At 52.7% G+C, this 16908-nt stretch overlaps 1 protein-coding gene and 1 non-coding gene across 13 annotated transcripts; one reads left to right on the top strand and one right to left on the bottom strand.

The window, feature by feature from the left end:
- RPAP1 (RNA polymerase II associated protein 1) lies at positions 1 to 16727 on the top strand. Of its 12 annotated transcripts, none has more exons than XM_059057998.2 (25): positions 13 to 94; positions 875 to 1132; positions 1433 to 1581; positions 1852 to 1941; positions 2397 to 2517; positions 3130 to 3351; positions 4597 to 4776; positions 5787 to 5902; positions 6191 to 6289; positions 7715 to 7816; positions 8034 to 8201; positions 8456 to 8638; positions 8763 to 8897; positions 8997 to 9167; positions 9656 to 9813; positions 10250 to 10408; positions 10561 to 10762; positions 11164 to 11273; positions 11556 to 11751; positions 11947 to 12099; positions 12336 to 12478; positions 13067 to 13823; positions 15731 to 15907; positions 16044 to 16103; positions 16211 to 16727. In XM_059057998.2, the coding sequence occupies exons 2-25, from the start codon at positions 952 to 954 to the stop codon at positions 16358 to 16360; spliced, it is 4182 nt and encodes a 1393-aa protein (XP_058913981.1). In that variant the 5' UTR covers positions 13 to 94; positions 875 to 951; the 3' UTR covers positions 16361 to 16727. The 12 variants fall into 12 exon arrangements, with proteins under 12 accessions (XP_066885117.1, XP_058913981.1, XP_066885121.1 ...); XM_067029020.1 differs by having other exon boundaries at positions 9620 to 9813; XM_059057997.2 differs by having other exon boundaries at positions 16 to 94; positions 2439 to 2517.
- On the bottom strand, positions 6847 to 6919 carry TRNAG-CCC (transfer RNA glycine (anticodon CCC)). Its single transcript has one exon. It is a non-coding gene; the product is annotated as a tRNA-Gly (tRNA).
- Positions 16728 to 16908: the final 181 nt, after the last annotated feature.

Genomic DNA, 16908 nt, shown 5'->3' with positions numbered 1-16908 from the left:
GGGCCGGTCTGCGGGGCGGAAGCTCAGAACTGGTGGCGGCGGAAGCCCGGGCCCAGCGGGGCAAGATGGCGGCGTCCAGGTGGTCCTAGGCCAAGTAGGTGGCTGGGCTAGCGGGACGGACTACAGGAGATCCCGGCGGAGGGCTCTGGTACAGGGTTTCCAGTTCTTTGTCGGAGTCTGCCCCAGTGTTTTTGATCTGGCCAGGAGCGGCCGCGGCCTCGTCGGTGCGGAGATCCTGGGCACGGCCCTCCATCCGCGGGCAGCGTAGGCTGAGACTCCGTGATTTCTCTTTGTTGACGCGGGTGGCCCAGGAGCGCCCGCGACCGTAGAGCCCTAGGGGCCGTTGTGGGGCCCGACAGAATATAAGTCTTGAACTGCTTTGGTGAAATTTATTCCTAAGTATTTTATTCTTTTCGATGCTCTTCTAAATTGTTTTCTTAATTTCGTTTTCTGATTGTTCTTTAATAGTGTATAGAAATACAAATGATTTTTATATATTGATCTTTTATAGCCCAAGGTTTTTAATAATTTGAATACTTTTCGGCCAGGCATGTTCCCACCAGTTTGATACCGAATCACCACTCCCCGGTATGACACATTTATCCGCCTGGCTCCTAATGACATTTTCCTTAGGTCCCCTATGGTTGTTCCTGAAAGTTTTTATCATCCACAGATTGTAAACAAACTAAGGTGGCAGTAAATATTGTTGCTGGGCTATTGACATCAGGGAGAGCTAAGTAAGGAGGGAATGGCAATAAGGTATGAATGAGGAGGAATGAGTCCACCGAACCCAGGGAGAAGGAGCCTTTTCTGATGCACAAAAAAGAGAATCAGGGTTCAGTTGCAGAGGACCCATCATCTTTACTGCTTCTAGGAGTAAATGAGAGTGGATTCCCTACACTGAAGCAGTGCTGGAAAGAGTCCCACGAGGGAGTCAGCTGGAGTGTCAAGATGCTGTCAAGACCAAAGCCAGGGGAGTCCGAGGTGGACCTGCTGCGCTTCCAGAGTCAGTTTCTTGCAGCTGGTGCAGCCCCAGCAGTACAACTGGTGAAGAAAGGAAGTAGGAGTGGTGGTGATGCTAACCCGGACCGGCCTCCACTGCAGGATCATCGGGATGTGGTGATGCTGGACAGTGAGTGGCTGTGGGTATGAGGTTGAAAAGGAGAGTGGTACAACTTCAGGGTCTCTCCCTCTTCCTGATGTGGCTGGATTCCCCGTCATTATTTCAGAACTGTGTAACCTCTGTTGCTGCAGCCCCATTTTACATATGAAGAAATGGAGGCTCAAAGAGGTTAAATACCTTGCCCAAGGTGACACAGCTTGAGCCAGCGCTGCACAGCAGCTGCCTTTCTTTCTTTGGCTTTCCTCTAGCCCTCAGTCTCTTCTTGGGAAGATATGCGTAACCTCACATCTGGGTTTTTTTCTTTCTCAGATCTCCCAGACTTGCCCCCAGCTTTGGTTCCTGCTCCCCCAAAGAGAGCCAGGCCCAGCCCCGGCCATCCCCTGCCTGAACATGAGGACCCTGAAGAGAGGCTGAACAGGCATGATAAGCACATCACTGCTGTCTTGACTAAGATTATTGTGCGTCTCACCCTGGTTGAGTGGGGCAAGGCATCCAAGGGCAGAAAGGATGTTGCGTGTGGGTGGTGAGCCTTACTGAGCAGAGAGTGATTCAGAAAGATGGGACTTTATCCCCTGCAGTCAGGTTGGGGGCTGGTTTAGAATAACTGTGACTTAAGAAGCAAGATGGGTTCATGACTGGTTCTAGTCATATAGAACTGAGGCTAGTAGGATAGGGTCCAGCCTGGGGAAATCTCTGTATCTTCACTGCTTTGTACTTTGTTGCTGCAGGAACGAGATACAAGTTCAGTGGCTGTGAATCTGCCTGTGCCCTCTGGCGTTGCTTTCCCTCCTGTATTCCATCGCTCACAGGGGAGACAGGTAGGCAGAGGTGACCTCAGATGGTGTTTAGGGGAGGACAGTCTTGTGAGCATCATAGTGCATATTCCCCAGGTAGATAATCTTAATAATGATAAGCAATTCCATTGTTAAAACAGCACCACATTAAGCACTTTATATGCATTACTTCATTTAATCCTTATAACAGCCATGTAATATAGGTATCATTATCTCTATTTTTTCAAATAAGGAAACGGATAACTTTTGCAACACCACACATCTAATAGATAGAAGAGCTAGAAATCCAACCCAAGTCCGTCAGACTTCAAAACCTATGCTTCTGCAGAGACCTGCTTTCTCTGAGGACTAGGGTTGGGACCCTTGGAGATGAAGCAAGTCTCTTGTATCTCTTTGTTCCAGCGACCTTGGTATAAAGAGGTTGAGAAGAGAATGGGGTATTGAGCATCAGTCACCTGGGTTTTCTTTTTGCCCCGTAGGGGAAGCCAGCAACATCTGGTAAGAAAAGTATCTTTGCCCAGGAAATTGCAGCAAGGAGAGCATCTGAAGCCAAGGTCCCACCAGTTGGAGCAGTTGCATCTACCTTAGACCCACCAGAGGGTGAGCAGGGTTTGAAGAGGTTTGGGCTCAGCCTTTTTGTAATACACATTTGTAGAGTCATCTTTGGATATACATCTTCCCTGCCTCAAATCTGAAGTGCATTTGAGCCATCTAAAGAGGAGCCATCCAATATCTCCACTTAGACTATTGAGTATGGGCAGCTTGGGTCCACATCTGGGTCTTAGGTACAGGGAGAAGGCAGGTCATTACTTGACTGTAGGAGAAAGGAAGGGGATAGAAGTGTCTGGTAGAGACTGTAAAATAAAGACGTAGGCCAAGATTCTTTTAATGATGCAAATTACTAGCAGAAGAGCTGGGGCAGGCCCCTGGAGGCAGACAGCTAGCTGCCTAGACATCCAACATAAGAGTCAGAAAGTGAGATGTTTCTGAGGGAAACTTCTAAGTCCAAGGGGAAAAATGAGTAGAGAGGTCATGACCCCAACCCAGCCCCAGAATGCCCTGGAGTCTTGTGCCAAACCCAGGGGTGTCTCCACTCTGTGCCTGGGAAAACTCTGGGGCTTCCATCTGTCTCCAGAGCTAATGGGATTAGAGAAGAGGGACAGAAGGCCCAGTTGGGGTGAGGCAATGAAACTGATCGTATCCTTCTTCCAGGTGCTGCAACCTATGAGGCAATCACACCTAGGGAGCAGGGCAGCCAGCTTCCATGGAACAGCTACAGCTTCCAGGGACCCCATCTGGTTACAGGGAAGGGGCTCAAGAGCCAGGAGGCTGAGCAGGAAGCCCAGACCATCCATGAAGAGAACGTAGCGAGACTGCAAGCCATGGCTCCGGAGGAGATCCTGCAGGAACAGCAGCGGTTACTGGCTCAGCTTGGTAGGTACCAGCCTTTCCTGCTAGGAAGGGACTGTCATTTATTGAGGAAGGCTCACTGTGAGTGCCAGGCAGAGTACTTTAACGCATTTCATTTTGTCCTCAAACTGTTCCTGTGAGGTCAGTGGTACTAACCTCATTTATTTATGAAAAGATTAAAACAAAGAAAACTGAGGCTCAAAACTTTAAGAAATTCTCCCTCAGGTCACACAGCCTGGTACCACATCCTGTTAATGAACACCAATGAGATATAAACCTAGGTCAACCTGGTGTCATTGGCTGTGTTCTTAACCATTATATCATGTATACTGTACCACTGTAGTGTAGTATACACTGTATTTTGGCTGTACTCTAGTACAACTACAGGGTACTCTATTATATGATGCTGTGCTATACTACACCTCCCTCCTAGTTTCTGTTCACCAAAACAGTAGTGCCAAGTCAATCTTTTCCAAACTATGTGTCTAGCACTTACATAGAACATACCATATATTTGTTTTGTTTTCTTTTTCTTTTTTTTCTTTCTTTGCTGCTCTGGGTCTTCATTGTTGCACACGGGCTTTCTCTAGTTGCAGCAAGTCGGGGCACCACTCTCTGTTGTGGTGCACGGGCTTCTTATTGCAGCGGCTTCTCTTGTTGCACAGCATGGGTTCTAGGCGTGCAGGCTTCAGTAGTTGTGGCACACGGGCTCAGTAGTTGTGGCTTGCGGGCCCTAGAGCGCAGGCTCAGTAGTTGTGGCACACGGGCTTAGTTGCTCCGCGGCATGTGGGATCTTCCCAGACCAGGGCTTGAAACTGTGTCCCCTGCATTGGCAGGTAGATTTTTAACCACTGTGCCACCAGGGAAGTCCCCATATATTAGGTTTTTAGTGAATGTTTGTGCATAAATAAAATAGTTGAAAGTGAGAAACTATTCCCCTAAATGCCTTCTTTTCGGCCCTCATCAACATTGATTCATTTATTCCACAGCCACTTACTTTAGGCCTCTGACCTGAAGCCAAGCACAGGGATGGGAAGACTGGCCTGGACCAGGGGACTGAAGAGTGGAGGGATAGGTGGGCAGGCAGGTCCCAGTGACAGATATGGGTCATCGAGGCTGCAAGAGAGCCCCAGGGGCTCAGGCCAGGACTGGGAAGTGGCTTGTCTTGGCCTTGGCACCCACAGACAGGCAGTATTAAGCAGATTTCGGGTGCATAGAGGCTGGAGAGGATCTGCCCCCACCCATTCTCCCCTCCACGCTCTCTTCTAGATCCCAGCTTGGTCGCCTTCTTGAGATCTCACAGCCGCACCTGTGAGCAGGCAGAAGAGAAGGCCACGGGGGAGCAGAGGCCGGGAGGTCGCTCTGCTGAGGTCATTGGAGAGGAGCCCATCATGCCAACTTCTTCCAGTGAGCCCAGGCAGGAAGATGAGCTGGAGCCAGGAGCCCCAGGTTTGGAGGAGGAGGGGACTTCTGGGGAACAAAAGTAGAGGAAAGTATTCCTTCTAGGCCTGGCAGATGGGAAGAGAGAGAATCTGCTCTGTCCTTGAACATCTAACGTTAATCTTCATTATTGGTTTGAAGTCAGTCTTCATTTGCTGATGCATATATTCTTCCTGCACGTGCTTCCTGTTTTCCTGTCCTGTTACTGCTCCTTCTCCCCTTTCCCTGGTAAGAGACAGCACAATGTGATGGCTGAATGGCCCCTCCCCCTCCAGACCATCTGCCCCCTGCCTTTGCAGTAGCTGCCCCAGCTCTGGCTGCATCCATCCTGCAGTTCTTTCTGCCTCTGCTCTCAGTGTTGGGAGAATAATGGCAGGGTGGTGGGAGAGGAAGGGTCTGATGCAGATCTTGTGAACATGCCAGACCTGAAGCAGAGAGGCCAGTGGGAGCACTCATCTTCCAGGAACTGGATGATTTTATTAGTGATTAACAAAAGAATTGAATTAGGAGAGCCAGGAACCTCCTGCCCCTGGATGAACTCTAGGCCAGTTGAGCAGGTTGGGTGGGGGTTGGTTGGGGTGAGGAAGGAGGAGGATATTGCAGGTGTGTGTTTCTGTATCTTGCTCTGCTGAAGTATGGCTGTGCTCTCCTCATTGTCCCCACTCCCCTGCTCCTTTAGAAGGTCGGTACTAGAGAGTGGAGAACTGTGGTTTCCCTGCTGTATGTGGTCCTCCCTTCCTCCTCTGCTTCCTCTCTCTTCTCTTCCTTAACTCCTCCGCTTCCTCTTTCCTCTCCCAACAAATCTTTGGGGTCAGAAAGGGGCTAGAGCCCAGGACAGGGTGTGTTCTGCCATATCAGGCATTCCAGCCCCTGGGCGGTGCCATTAGTCATAGCTGAAAGCAGAGGCTGTAAGACCCTTGGGCAGAGGTGGATGTGGCAGCTTCTGGATGATGGCTGGGACCCCAGTGGATCAGTGAGCTGAGCCCCTTAGGGAATACTACTCTGCTTCCATCTCCCAGCTCTGGCACTGCCCGTGACTCCCCAGAAAGAATGGCTGCACATGGACACTGTTGAGCTGGAGAAGCTCCATTGGACCCAAGACCTGCCTCCACTCCGACGGCAGCAGACTCAGGAGGTGAGGAGGGCCAGCCGGCCTACAAGGGCAAGGTGGGGTGACAGTGAGTGGGGCTGCCGTCTTGCACCCAGAACTTAGGCTTTTCTCTTCCCCCAAAAGCTGGAGAAACATCTCTCCTAGTGCTCACTCCCCTCTTCCTGCCTGGCCTCTAAGGCCAGAGGAGCCCCACTTCTGGTCAGAGGTAGAGTCAGGCCCTACGTCCTGAGAGGCCTGGCATTAAAGGTCAGGAATGGGTGTGGGGAATTTGCTGGTGCCCCCAGCCCATAGTTCTCTTTCTGTACCCATTAGAGGATGCAGGCCCGATTCAGTCTTCAGGGAGAGCTGCTGGCCCCCAGCGTGGACCTTCCCACCCATCTGGGCCTACACCACCATGGAGAGGAGGCGGAGGTGAGGCGTGGGGTCCAGGGAGTACTGGGCAGCTCTCAGCAAGTGCTTTTAACAACCATGTGGAGAAGGACTGCTGCTCAGCTGCCTTGGCCCTTCTGTGCACCCTATTCCAGTTCAAGGCCTTGCTGTCTTTTCAGTTTTTTTTTTTAAGAAGATGTTGGGGGTAGGAGTTTTATTAACTAATTAATTTATTTATGGCTGTGTTGGGTCTTTGTTTCTGTACGAGGGCTTTCTCTAATTGTGGCAAGCGGGGGCCACTCTTCATCACGGTGCACAGGCCTCTCACTACCGCGGCCTCTCTTGTGGAGCACAGGCTCCAGACGCGCAGGCTCAGTAGTTGTGGCTCACGTGCCTAGTTGCTCCGCGGCACGTGGGGTCCTCCCAGACCAGGGCTCGAACCCGTGTTCCCTGCATTAGCAGGCAGGTTCTCAACCACTGCGCCACCAGGGAAGCCCAGTTGTTTTTTTTTTTTAATTATTTATTTATTAGTTTTTGTTTGGCTGCACCGGGTCTTCCTTGTGGCATGCGGGATCTTCGTTGCTGCATGGGGGATCTAGTTCCCTGACCAGGAATCGAACCTGGGCCCCCTGCATTGGGAGCACAGAGTCTTAACCACTGGACCACCAGGGAAGTCCCTGTCCTTTCAGTTCTTAGGCTTGAAATCTTTCTCCTTGTTCCCTCACATTCCAGTCAGTCGCCAGAACTTGCCAATTCTGTTTGTCACCTCCCCGCAGTGCTTCCTCGACAAGAGGCTTGATCCCTCTGGTCTGTTCAGTTGCCATGTTCCACTCACTCCATCATGCCATTCGCTCACTTCCCCACAGGGCTGCCATAGTGATTTCCCCTCGCCCAGCTCAGGCTGTCCCTTGCCTCAGAAAGTTTCCTCGCTCAGGGAATTCTCCCAGAATAAGGTCTTGGCTCCTCAGCACGACAGAATAGCCTTCCACCATCTGTCCCTGCTGACCCCACAGCTCTGCGTCCCTCACTTCTGCTGCACATTCTGTTGCCTCCCCACCACGTACCTGCTGCACTCAAGGACCTCCAGGGCGCAGTTCCTGAAGCCCGCTCCAGGGAACGCCTTTCCCCTCTGCTCCATGCCGAGCCATCAGAGCTCTACCCACCCACTGAGACCACATCACTTTTCCAGGTGCCCCTTCTCTCTCTCTCCTGTTCTCTGGTTGCAAATTAAACACCGATTACTACATTCCTCCCAAACTGCCTTATGCTATGGTTACTTGTGTGCCAGTCTTATTTTCTTTATCAGTTTGAGGCTCCACGGAGAGCAGAGGCAAGAGACATCACTTACTTTTCTTTGTCTTCAACTTGACACCTGACTCGGTGCATGGCAGATAGGGGTTGCCACGTATTTGTTGGTGGGTGCTGCCCTGTGTCTTGGCTCCTTCTGACTTCTTGTCCCTGTTCCAGAGAGCAGGGTACTCCCTTCAGGAGCTGTTCCACCTGACGCGCAGCCAGGTGTCCCAGCAGAGAGCACTAGCGCTGCATGTGTTGGCCCAGGTCATTGGCAGGGTGAGTGGACTGTTGGCCTCGTCCTGCCCACCCCCCTCCCCTTAGACTTTCCCACCTCCTGCCTGTTTCACTCGGACTCACTGGCCCATACACCAGCTGTCTGTGGGTCACACTGAGAACAGGACAAACCCAGGGTCCTAGCTGGACAAGTGAAGGGTTTAGGACAGAGACTGTAACTTCAGCGTATTCAGCAAGGTTTTATCCTCCTGCCCTCAAGGCCCAGGCTGGCGAGTTTGGGGACCGGCTAGTGGGCAGTGTCTTGCGCCTCCTTTTGGATGCTGGTTTCCTCTTCCTGCTGCGCTTCTCTCTGGATGACAGAGTGGATGGGGTCATCGCAGCTGCTGTCCGGGCTCTTCGGGCTCTGCTGGTGGCTCCTGGAGATGAGGTACAACAGGCATAGGAATGAGGCTTCGAGGCATTAGGGTCCCTACTCCTCCTGCTGGGCCTGCCCTCATTGATGAGGCTTTGCCAGGCAGAGCACAGAATGGGGTGGCTGTGTCACCACCTTCTAAAGGGCCCAAAGCCTAGGAGCCTTGCCTCTCTGTCCTTTGTGCGTGGCTTTTGCCCTCTACTTCTGGACCCACTTTCTGGCCTGATCCCTTCTTCCTCTTCCCACCTTCACACTCTTTCCTCTGGCAGGAGCTCCTCGATAGCACCTTCTCTTGGTACCATGGAGCTTTGGTGTTCCCTCTGATGCCCAGCCAGGAGGACAAGGAGGGCGAGGATGAGGATGAAGAGCCCCTAGCAGAAAAGGCAAAAAGGAAGAGCCCAGAGGAAGGAAACCGGCCTCCATCTGATGTGGCCCGACATGACGTCATCAAGGTAAAAGTACTGGGTCAGCTGCACTGGTCCCATGACCTCCAGGGCCAGCACATGTTAGGCAGGAGGGGTCATCAAGGCCTGGGGCCCAGTTGCATTTGGTAGTGGATTTGTGTCTGATCCTCAGGGGCTCCTGGCCACCAACCTGCTGCCTCGGCTACGCTACTTGCTGGAGGTGACCTGCCCCGGACCTTCTGCGGTCCTTGACATCCTGGCTGTGCTCATCCGCCTGGCCCGGCATTCCCTGGAGTCAGCCACAAGGGTGAGAAAGAGAAGGAGGTGGGGACTGGGCAAAGAGCCTAGTTAGGCCTGGTCTTGACCCTCAGCCTCCCTACCTCCCTTTTCCTCCTGGCCTGCACAGGTCCTGGAGTGCCCTCGGCTGATAGAGACTGTGATTCAAGAGTTCCTGCCCACCAGCTGGTCCCCTATGGGGGTGAGGCCTACCCTCAGTCTACACAGAGTGCCTTGTGCTCCTGCCATGAAACTTCTTCGTGTCCTGGCCTCAGCTGGTAGGAATATTGCTGCCCGGCTGGTAAGCGGAATACAGGGCAAGGGATGGGGGCTTGAGACAGGGCTGGGTTGGGGGCTAAGCATAGCCCCTGCACTCTGGGTGGCCCAGTCATGCCATCTTTCTCTTCATATCTGTTCCAGTTGCCTAGAAATGGAACAGAAACCCCCAGGCAGGAACCTAGTCACCTGGAGCCTAGTGTATCCTGTAGGCCTGCTCTGCTCTCATTATATAAAGGGAAGGTTCCCTGTTCCCTGGACCCAGACCAGAAGGGCCACATACAAATAGGCATAGCCAAGATGCCCAGCAAGTGCTTGCTAAAAAGGAGGGAAGGAGAGAGGAAGGGAGGGATGGATGAGATAGTTTCACCCTAGCCCAGAACTATGACCTTCTGGCACCAGAGGGGCCTCAACAGGGATGAGTTGAGCCAGTCTCTGTAGTGAGAGAACCTGAGGCTTGGAACTTCGGGCTCCCAGCTGATCCTGATCCCCAGACTCTCTGCCCAACCCCAGCTGAGTGGCTTTGATCTCCGGAGTCGCCTGTGCCGCTTTATAGCTGAGGCTCCCCAGGATCTGGCCTTGCCCCCAGAGGAAGCCGAGACACTGAGCACTGAGGCCTTCCGTCTGTGGGCCGTGGCAGCCTCCTACGGCCAGGGTGGTGACCTTTACAGGTGAGGAGAGACAAGGATAGCCTCCCTCACAGACCCCTCCAGCTCTGCACTCTGGCCTTGCTCAAGGTTCAAGCTCGGAGGGAGGCTGAGTATGAGAAAGAGGAGATTCTGGGAGAAAGGAAGAAAATTTGGGAGTCAGGACTAGCCAGGGGAGAGTGGAACAAAGCTGGGTTAACCACATTCTGTGCACCCCAGCTTGGTATCTTGATGAAATCAGATTTAAATTCCCTCTTGTGGTGGAAGCCTTCAGGGGCTACCTCCTTCCCTTCAGCCCCCAGCCTTCCTTCTTGGAACCTTCCCAGAGTCCCCAGCCCTGGGCCTCCCTCCTGCTCCTCCTCAGCCAGACTGCGGATGCCCGGGGCCGAGCCTTGCTTTGTGTCTTCTGTTTCCATCTCCCTTCTCACACTGAAGGGCGGTCCTTCTCCCCACTTACCAGGGAGCTGTACCCTGTGCTGACGCGAGCCCTACAGGCTGTGCCGAAGGAGCTCAGCAGCCCCTCCCCTCAGCCCCTAGCTCTGCAGAGGGCAGCCTCACTGCTCACCGTCCTCACCCAGCTGACCCTAGCAGCCGGTAGCACCATCCCTGAGCCCAGAAGGTAGGCTCTAGCCCTGACCCGCTGGCGGTGACATCCTGTCAGGAGCTCTGGGACCGGTGGGAGTGCTCCTCCACAGGGAGAGGGCGGCCAGAGCTTAGAGGGGAGTCCAGGCAGCCAGATCCTCACTGTGGCCCCTTGTGGCTCTCCTATAGTGACTCTGCTGAGGCCAGTCTGTCATCCACTCCTTCCTCAATCACTTGGACGCAGGTGTCTGGGCTCCAGCCTCTTGTGGAGCCTTGTCTAAGACAGACCTTGAAGTTGCTGCCCAGACCTGAGATGTGGAGTGCCCTTGGCCCAGTGCCCACTGCCTGCCTACTCTTCCTGGATGCTTACTACCAGGCCTGGAGCCAGCAGGTGAGTGTTGCCTGCCTGCCTTCATCTTAGCATTCCACCCTCGTCCTCCCTCTGTCTCCACCTCTCCGTACCTCCCTCCCCATTTCCACCTTTTCCCTCCTATCTTTCTTCCTCTTTCCACCTCCATGTCCAATGGAGCTTCCAAGGAGTCGTGTTGGTAGGGACCATAGAACCCCAAACAGCAGCTTGGCCTCCCTGGAGCCTTTATGCTCTCTCAAGACCCTAGACAGTGGGTGCCAGAGCAACCTCAGGGTCTTCTTTGCCTCTAGAAGGGGCAGAAGTTAGAAGCCTCTAAACATTGACTCTTGGCCACTTGGAATCATGTGCTTGGCCTGGGTACACGGGGTCCAGGAGAATGGGGGTCCTGGGCCATCAGCTCAGTGAGTGTCTTGGTCTTCCAGCCAGGCTTGTGCCCAGGGGATTGGCTTCAGGACACGGAGCGCCTGTCGGAGGAGCTGCTGCTGCCCCTGCTGAGCCAGCCCGCTCTGGGCAGACTGTGGCATTCGCTGGGGTGTGTACTGTGTGCGGTTGTGGAGACGGGGGTGGGGCGGGGAGGCAGCAGTTTCGCTCCTTGTGGTGTTCCTGTGCCTGGCTCCCTGGTCCATCCCAGGTGGAACCCCCCAGCCTAAGGGAAACCTGAATCCCTAGCAGGCAGCGACTGGGGGCTCCAGGGAACGTGGGCACTGTCCGCACGGCCACGTTTCTGCTAGCCTTGGTCACAGACCAAGCAGCTGTTTCCAGCCCGGCAGATGTCAGGCCAGAGCCCCCCTCAGTGTCTCCATTCTGCTTCCAGGTGCTGCTCCCCTCACTGCAACCCACAGTCCTGTGCTCCGGCCCCTGAAGCTCTCCCCAGCCTCGTGTCACTGGGCTGCGCAGGAGGCCACCCTCCTCTTAGTCTGGCTGGCTCAGCCTCCCCCTTCCCATTCCTCACGGCCCTCCTCTCTCTTTTCAACACCCTGGGCTGGATCCACAAGGGGCTGTGTGGCCAGGTGAGCACTGGGCACCTGGTTAGGGGGTCAGGGGACCAAGATGGCAGGAGTCAGAAAGGGGAAGGGCGCCCCTTGGGGAAGAGAGGCCTCTTCTGCCAGCACTCATTTCTCTGAGTTTAGCTGGGGAAGGGGCAGCTGGGGAGCCCTAGAGGGCATCAAAGTCACCTTGTGAATCTGAAGCTTGCTTTTCCTCAGCTGGCTGCCGTATTGGGTGCCCCAGGACTGCAGAACTATTTCCTCCAATGTGTGGCTCCTGTGTCTGCTCCACACCTCACACCTTTCTCCGCGTGGGCCCTGCGCCACGAGTACCACCTGCAGCACCTGGCGCTCGCCCTGGCCCAGAGAGTGGTGGGTGCCCCCGACCCCCATCCCTCTGTCCACGCCCCTCCCCATTATCCCCATCCTGCTTCTCTGGAGCTTGTGCTGCTTGTGCTGCTTCTGGCAAGCCATGCGGTTCTACTTGCCTGCAGACATGCCCAGGCCCTGTGCCCATCAGCCTATATTCTCTTTCTCACTTCTCTTTGCTTTGTCCCCACTCACCCCCTCTGCCTACTCCTCCCCCTTCCCCCCTTTTCTGTCCACAGGCAACAATCCAGCCAGTGTCAGCCACCAGTGCTGCCCTCTATCACAGCATGGCCTTGGCCCTGCTGAGCCGGCTGCTGCCCGGAAGCGAGCACCTCGCCCATGAGCTACTGCTGAGCTGTGTGTTCCGGCTGGAGTTCCTCCCGTAAGTCCAGGGTTGGTGGCGTCAATTGAGCCCTTTGAGAGGCTGCTGTGGTGGTTGACAGAGCAGCCCTGAATTTGGGGCCAGGAGGGCTGGGTTTCATTCTCTTTCTTCCATGGATTATGCTTAACCTGTCTGAGTTTCCATTTCCTCATTAGTAAAGTGAGGATAAGGATAATATGCTAGAGTATTATTATGAGACTTCTGTGACTGTATGGCTGAAAAATGGTTATAAACTAGCTGTACGCTTATAATAGCTAACAGTTACCCAGTGCTTACTCCTTGTCCGGTACTCCCTTAACTGTTTGTCTCTATTTTAATGGTTTTACCTGTACCATGAGATGTGTATTATTATCATTATTATCCCCACTTTACTCTGAGGAAACTGAGGCACAGAGAAGTTCTGTAAACTTGCACCTAGGTAACTGGCTCTAGTGCCCATCCTCTTAACTGCTATACACACTACATGGAAGGTTATCAGGGGAACAGGGAGGAGCAGGATTGGACCTAGGAGCCTCTGGGAAACTCTGGAGAGCTGGCATGGCCTTGTGGGTTCTAGCCCTCATTTTTGGCTTTTGGGTTCTGTTACAGGGAAGGAGCAGCAGGGGGTCCGGAGGCAGCCGACTTCTCTGACCGGCTGTCCTTAGGGAGCGGCGGGGACCTTGGGTGTGAGCGAGGGACTCTACTAGCTCAGGCCTGCCAGGACCTCCCCAGCATCCGCAGCTGCTACCTGACCCACTGCTCACTGGCCCGAGCCAGCCTGCTAGCCTCTCAAGCCTTGCACCGAGGGGAGCTCCAGCAAGTCCCAGCCCTGCTGCTCCCTGTGGCTAAGGGGCCTCTGCTGCCCACTGACTGGCCTTTCCTGCCATTGATTCAACTCTACCACCGGGCCTCAGACAGCCCCTCGGGGCTCCCTCCTGCTGACACTGTGGGCACAGCCATGCGGGCCCTGCAGTGGGTGCTAGTCCTGGAGAGCTGGCGCCCCCAGGCCCTCCGGGCTGTGCCTCCTGCTGCCCGCCTGGCACGGCTCATGTGTGTGTTCTTGGTGGACAGTGAATTGTTCCGGGAGACCCCAATACAACATCTGGTGGCAGCCCTCCTGGCCCGGCTCTGCCAGCCTGAAGTCCTACCAAACCTCAACCTGGATTGCCCACTTCCTGGCCTGACGTCTTTCCCGGATCTCTATGCCAACTTCCTGGAGCATTTTGAGGCTGTTTCTTTTGGGGACCACCTCTTTGGGGCCCTGGTTCTCCTCCCCCTGCAGCGTCGGTTCAGCGTCACTTTGCGCCTTGCCCTCTTTGGGGAGCATGTGGGCGCCTTGCGAGCTCTGGGCCTGCCTCTGACGCAGGTACTTTCTCAGCCCAGCAGGGCCCACCATGGGCATCCTATCCTGGGCCTTGGAGGCAGTCCTGAGCTGCGGGGAGCTTTGGTGGGCCTCAGGTTCCTTATCTTACCTCTTGGAGGCTTTGAGGAGATTAAGAGAATACGTGAAAATGGTTTACTGTGGTGTCTGGCATACAGTAGGTGTTCGTTATTATTAAAAAGGCACAGCTCCTTGCTCATGAGGTGCTACAGTCTAGATAAGAGATGTACTAAAACCAACATAGTTCTCAGGTATTCAGATTCTAGGTGTTAAGTCAGGATTCAGAGAAGGGAAAGATCAAAGTGGGCTTCCCACGAGGAGAAGCCTTTGTGGAAGAAGTGGGGATTGATCTGGGCATGGAAAACTGGGTAGAATTTGGATTGTTAAGGAGAAAGAATGTACCTAGTGGAACAGCATAAGCAAAAGCCCAGAGGCAGGAAGGAATATGACAGGATGGGAAGAGGAAGGAGTCTTCGACAGATATCAGCTTGGGAACTTGTTGGAAACAAAGCTAATAAAGTCTTAGAGGGCCTCAGATATCAGGCTAAGGAGTTAAACTTGTAAGCTATAAAGAGTTACTAATTTTTTTAAGATTTGTTTTTTTAGTTTCATTATAACTTATTTTGGTAAGCTTGAAATATAAACATTTTAATATATGTATGTAAGATATAAATGTATATTTTGTATAAAAAGCTAAAAAGAAAATATATAATAGTTTTAAGAATTAAAAAGAACATTACAGGGAATTCCCTGGGGGTCCAGTGGTTAGGACTCCATGCTCTCACTGCCAAGAGCCCAGGTTCAATCCCTGGTCAGGGAACTAAGATCCCACATGCCACATGGTGTGGCCAGAAAAAGAATAAATTAAGTAAAAAAAAGAACTTTACAGTTATCCATAATCCCACTGCCCAGTAGTAATTTTTTTTTTTTTTTTTGCGGTACGCGGGCCTCTCACTGTTGTGGCCTCTCCCATTGCGGAGCACAGGCTCCGGACGCGCAGGCTCAGCAGCCATGGCTCACGGGCCCAGCCGCTCCGCGGCATGTGGGATCCTCCCAGACCGAGGCACGAACCCACGTCCCTTGCATCGGCAGGCGGACTCTCAACCACTGCGCCACCAGGGAAACCCTAGTAATTATTTTGATTTACCTTTTTTTAGTCTTTTTTTTTTTTTTGGCTGCACCTCACATCATGTGGGATCTTAGTTCCCTGACCAGAGATCAAACCCGTGCCCACTGCATTGGGAGCGCGAGTCCTAACCACTGGATCGCCAGGGAAGTCCCTGTGCATATATATTTTTATAAAATTAGGATCACTGCATAATGTTTTCTTCATTGAATGTTAGGTAGTAAGCATTTCTCACATCATTAAGTAATCTAAGAAATCAACATTTTTATTATTATAATCCATCGTGCAAGTGCATCCCAGTTTATTTTATCAGAACCCCTTAGTGGGCATGAAAGTTGTTTCTGATTTTTTGCTATTTTAAGTAACACTATTATAAACACCATTGGACATTAACTCAATCATTTCTGCCTGGAATTAAGAATAAATTTTTAAGAAACAGAATTACTATTCCAAAGAACATAAACTTTTGAAAGGTTTGGTAATGGAATTGAGCAGCTGAACATGACATTTTGAAAGTTTTAAGTAGATTAAGCAAGTAGTATTAGCAACAGAAATTCACAGCTGCTTCTCAGTTTCCCAGTTTCCACTGCTTTCGAGCTCTTTAGTCTTTAACCTTGATCCTTGTGATAGAGAGGGATGGATGTCTGTCTAGGACCGGATCTCTGCCCTCATGATTTGTTTCATGTGACCATCAACCATCCACCCTATTGTCCAGTGATACACATTCCACCCTGACCCTCAGCTTGTCTCATTTCCCCTGTCACAGTTGCCTGTGTCCCTGGAGAGCTACACAGCGCCTCCTGAAGATAACCTAGCCCTCCTTCAGCTCTACTTCCGGGCTCTGGTTACTGGTGCACTCCAATCACGCTGGTGCCCTGTGCTCTATGCTGTGGCCGTGGCTCATGTCAACAGCTTCATCTTCTGCCAGGACCCAAAGAGCTCGGTAAGTTACGTCCCCATCTCCAGAGGGAGGGAAGGAACCTGCAGTTGAACTGAGCCAGCTGGGGAGGAGGTGAGGGCCAGGCCAGGCAAGTGATAGGCCCATGGCCTGGTGCCACCTCTCCCTCTTCTGCCTCTAGGATGAGGTAAAGGCTGCCCGCAGGAGCATGTTGCAGAAAACTTGGCTGCTGGCAGATAAGGTAGGGCGGGGCACATCTTGGAGGGTGGGAGAATGGAGGGTCTTGGGGAACAGAGATCTCAACAGGATCTCACTACCCACTTCATAAAGTTTCTTCCTTCTCTGCAGGGTCTTCGGCAGCACCTTCTCCACTATAAGCTTCCTAATTCTGCCCTTCCAGAGGGTTTTGAGCTGTATCCCCAGTTGCCCCCTCTGCGTCAGCAGTACCTCCAGAAACTGATCTCAGGGGTGCTCCAAAATGGGGTTTCAGAGACCTAGTATGGCTGCTGCAGAGGAAGAGATGGATACATTCTCCTGGGGTTCACCAACAGATGCCTGGCCAGAGAGAAGGGCTTTGTGTCCTAAGCGTGTGCAGGAAACAATAGAGCAGAAGGCTTGCCTTCCTAGGAGCAAGCTCTTTGAGCTTTTTTGGAGATTGGTGAGCCTACCCTTATGCCCTTATATCTGGAGCTCAGGATCTGGGGCTTCTGAGGGTCTGTGCTGGGAGTGAGGGGTGACTTAGCTATATACCCTTTCTTGGGAACAAGACAAACTAACTACACCTCCACTTCTCCCCACCCCAGGCCAGGGTATATGAATACTGGAGCTGAGTATTGAAATAAAGAATTCTTTTATCTTCTGGGAATTTGATTTGGACTGATTTCAGATGTACTAGTTCAGGATTGGAATTGAGGAATGGGTTATCTCTGGGGGAAGCAGGACTACTGTGAGAGACATGGGGGAGGAATCATGAATGGGAGGTGAAAACTGAGTCCACATCTGGTACAACAAAAATGTGCGTCCCAGTTCTGGAGTGAAGCCAGGCC

The sequence above is a fragment of the Kogia breviceps genome, chromosome 3 (genome assembly GCF_026419965.1).
Source record: "Kogia breviceps isolate mKogBre1 chromosome 3, mKogBre1 haplotype 1, whole genome shotgun sequence".
Taxonomy (NCBI): Eukaryota; Metazoa; Chordata; class Mammalia; order Artiodactyla; family Physeteridae; genus Kogia; species Kogia breviceps.
The sequence above is the reverse complement of the archived record's forward strand: the minus strand, read 5'-3'. Positions and strand labels throughout refer to the sequence as shown.

What these genes read in the sequence shown, in the direction of transcription:
- RPAP1 (XM_067029020.1), top strand. Translation starts at nt 952, where the DNA reads ATGCTGTCAAGACCAAAGCCAGGGGAGTCCGAGGTGGACCTGCTGCGC. An exon ending in GCTGGAGCCAGGAGCCCCAG is followed by an intron (nt 4,777 to 5,786) that starts GTTTGGAGGAGG and finishes TCCATCTCCCAG; the next exon opens with CTCTGGCACTGCCCGTGACT. An exon ending in CAGGGTGGTGACCTTTACAG is followed by an intron (nt 9,814 to 10,249) that starts GTGAGGAGAGAC and finishes CCCACTTACCAG; the next exon opens with GGAGCTGTACCCTGTGCTGA.